At 50.2% G+C, this 1,214-nt stretch overlaps 1 protein-coding gene across 6 annotated transcripts in view; it reads left to right on the top strand.

Moving 5' to 3' along the window:
* TTC8 (tetratricopeptide repeat domain 8) overlaps positions 1-1,214 on the top strand; it is a 25,931-nt gene that overhangs the window by 9,834 nt on the left and 14,883 nt on the right. Inside the window, exon 1 of one of the 6 annotated variants that reach the window (XM_018571066.1) lies at positions 1,037-1,154. The exons of the other annotated variants lie outside the window; for them this stretch is intronic. Within the exon in view, the coding sequence (XP_018426568.1) occupies positions 1,070-1,154 (85 nt within the window). The 5' untranslated portion in view covers positions 1,037-1,069. Of the gene's footprint in view, positions 1-1,036; positions 1,155-1,214 lie in introns of those variants that run through there. 6 annotated transcript variants of the gene reach the window in all.

Consider the following 1,214-nt stretch of genomic DNA (forward strand, 5'->3'; position numbering starts at 1 on the left):
GTAGGCCGCACTGACTCCTCTTGTATTGTAGGCCGCACTGACTCCTCTTGTATTGTAGGCCGCACTGACTCCTCTTGTATTGTAGGCCGCACTGACTCCTCTTGTATTGTAGGCCGCACTGACTCCTCTTGTATTGTAGGCCGCACTGACTCCTCTTGTATTGTAGGCCGCACTGACTCCTCTTGTATTGTAGGCCGCACTGACTCCTCTTGTATTGTAGGCCGCACTGACTCCTCTTGTATTGTAGGCCGCACTGACTAACATTCCCAACTCCTTTTATCAGCCTCACAGAATCACAAACACAAACTGTCCTCCATAACCAGTGACATTTCATTATGTGGCAGTGACAGTACATACCGTATTTTAGTCCCAGTGATGTCATCACTGCAAGGCAGGCAGATCGTGGCTGGTGGGAGGGGCCGGCAGAGTGCTGTACAAAGCTTCCTGAAAACATCACAACATCTTGCCTTGGTACTCCTTTCAAGAGCCCTCAGGACTGATGCAAGCAGTGGACTTGGACCTGGGAGGAGTTATGTAAATATTCAAGAGCCTTGATGGTTTGGTGTCAGTCTGGAGGGGTGGGCGTTCCTGGGCAGACTGTATTTGCATGCAGGGTAACACCCACATGTGATGCTGAGTCTCCATGACTGAAAGAAGTGAATGAATAGAAGAGACGGGGCCAGGGACAGTCAGGCCGGGGAGGAAAGTGCTAGATGATGCTGGACGTCATCGAGCCAGGAAATGAGGCGGGCTCGATCTGACTTGCTGGAGCTTCTAATGCACATTGTGAGAAGCTCTCAGCGTGCAGTGACATCAGAGGAAGCCATTTCGGTCCCGAAGAGGAGGCGGCAAGACTGTAAAAGATGAAAGGGAAGGCCGGTATCAGCTTTGTAAGGTTTATGGGGCAGCACAAATCAAAATGGGAGATCAGAGAACCAATTGGTGTCTCCATTTCCTTCAGTCAGCAGCTGGTTCACTCTGTACTGACACAGCCAGATATTTCACTCCTTGTATTCCTTGTACTTTCCTGCAGGCAGCATGGAGTCTGAAGACCCGGGCCCTGACCGAGATGGTTTACGTGGATGAAATTGACGTTGATCAGGAAGGAATTGCTGAAATGACATTGGATGAAAATTCCATCGCACAAGTCGCACGTAAGTCAGCAGTGTTGTGTACCACAGATGTCAACGGTGTCCCTAGACTCTTTGCCGCCT

The sequence above is a fragment of the Nanorana parkeri genome, unplaced genomic scaffold (assembly GCF_000935625.1).
Source record: "Nanorana parkeri isolate BGI_ZX_2015 unplaced genomic scaffold, ASM93562v1 scaffold1664, whole genome shotgun sequence".
In the NCBI taxonomy this organism is placed as follows: domain Eukaryota; kingdom Metazoa; phylum Chordata; class Amphibia; order Anura; family Dicroglossidae; genus Nanorana; species Nanorana parkeri.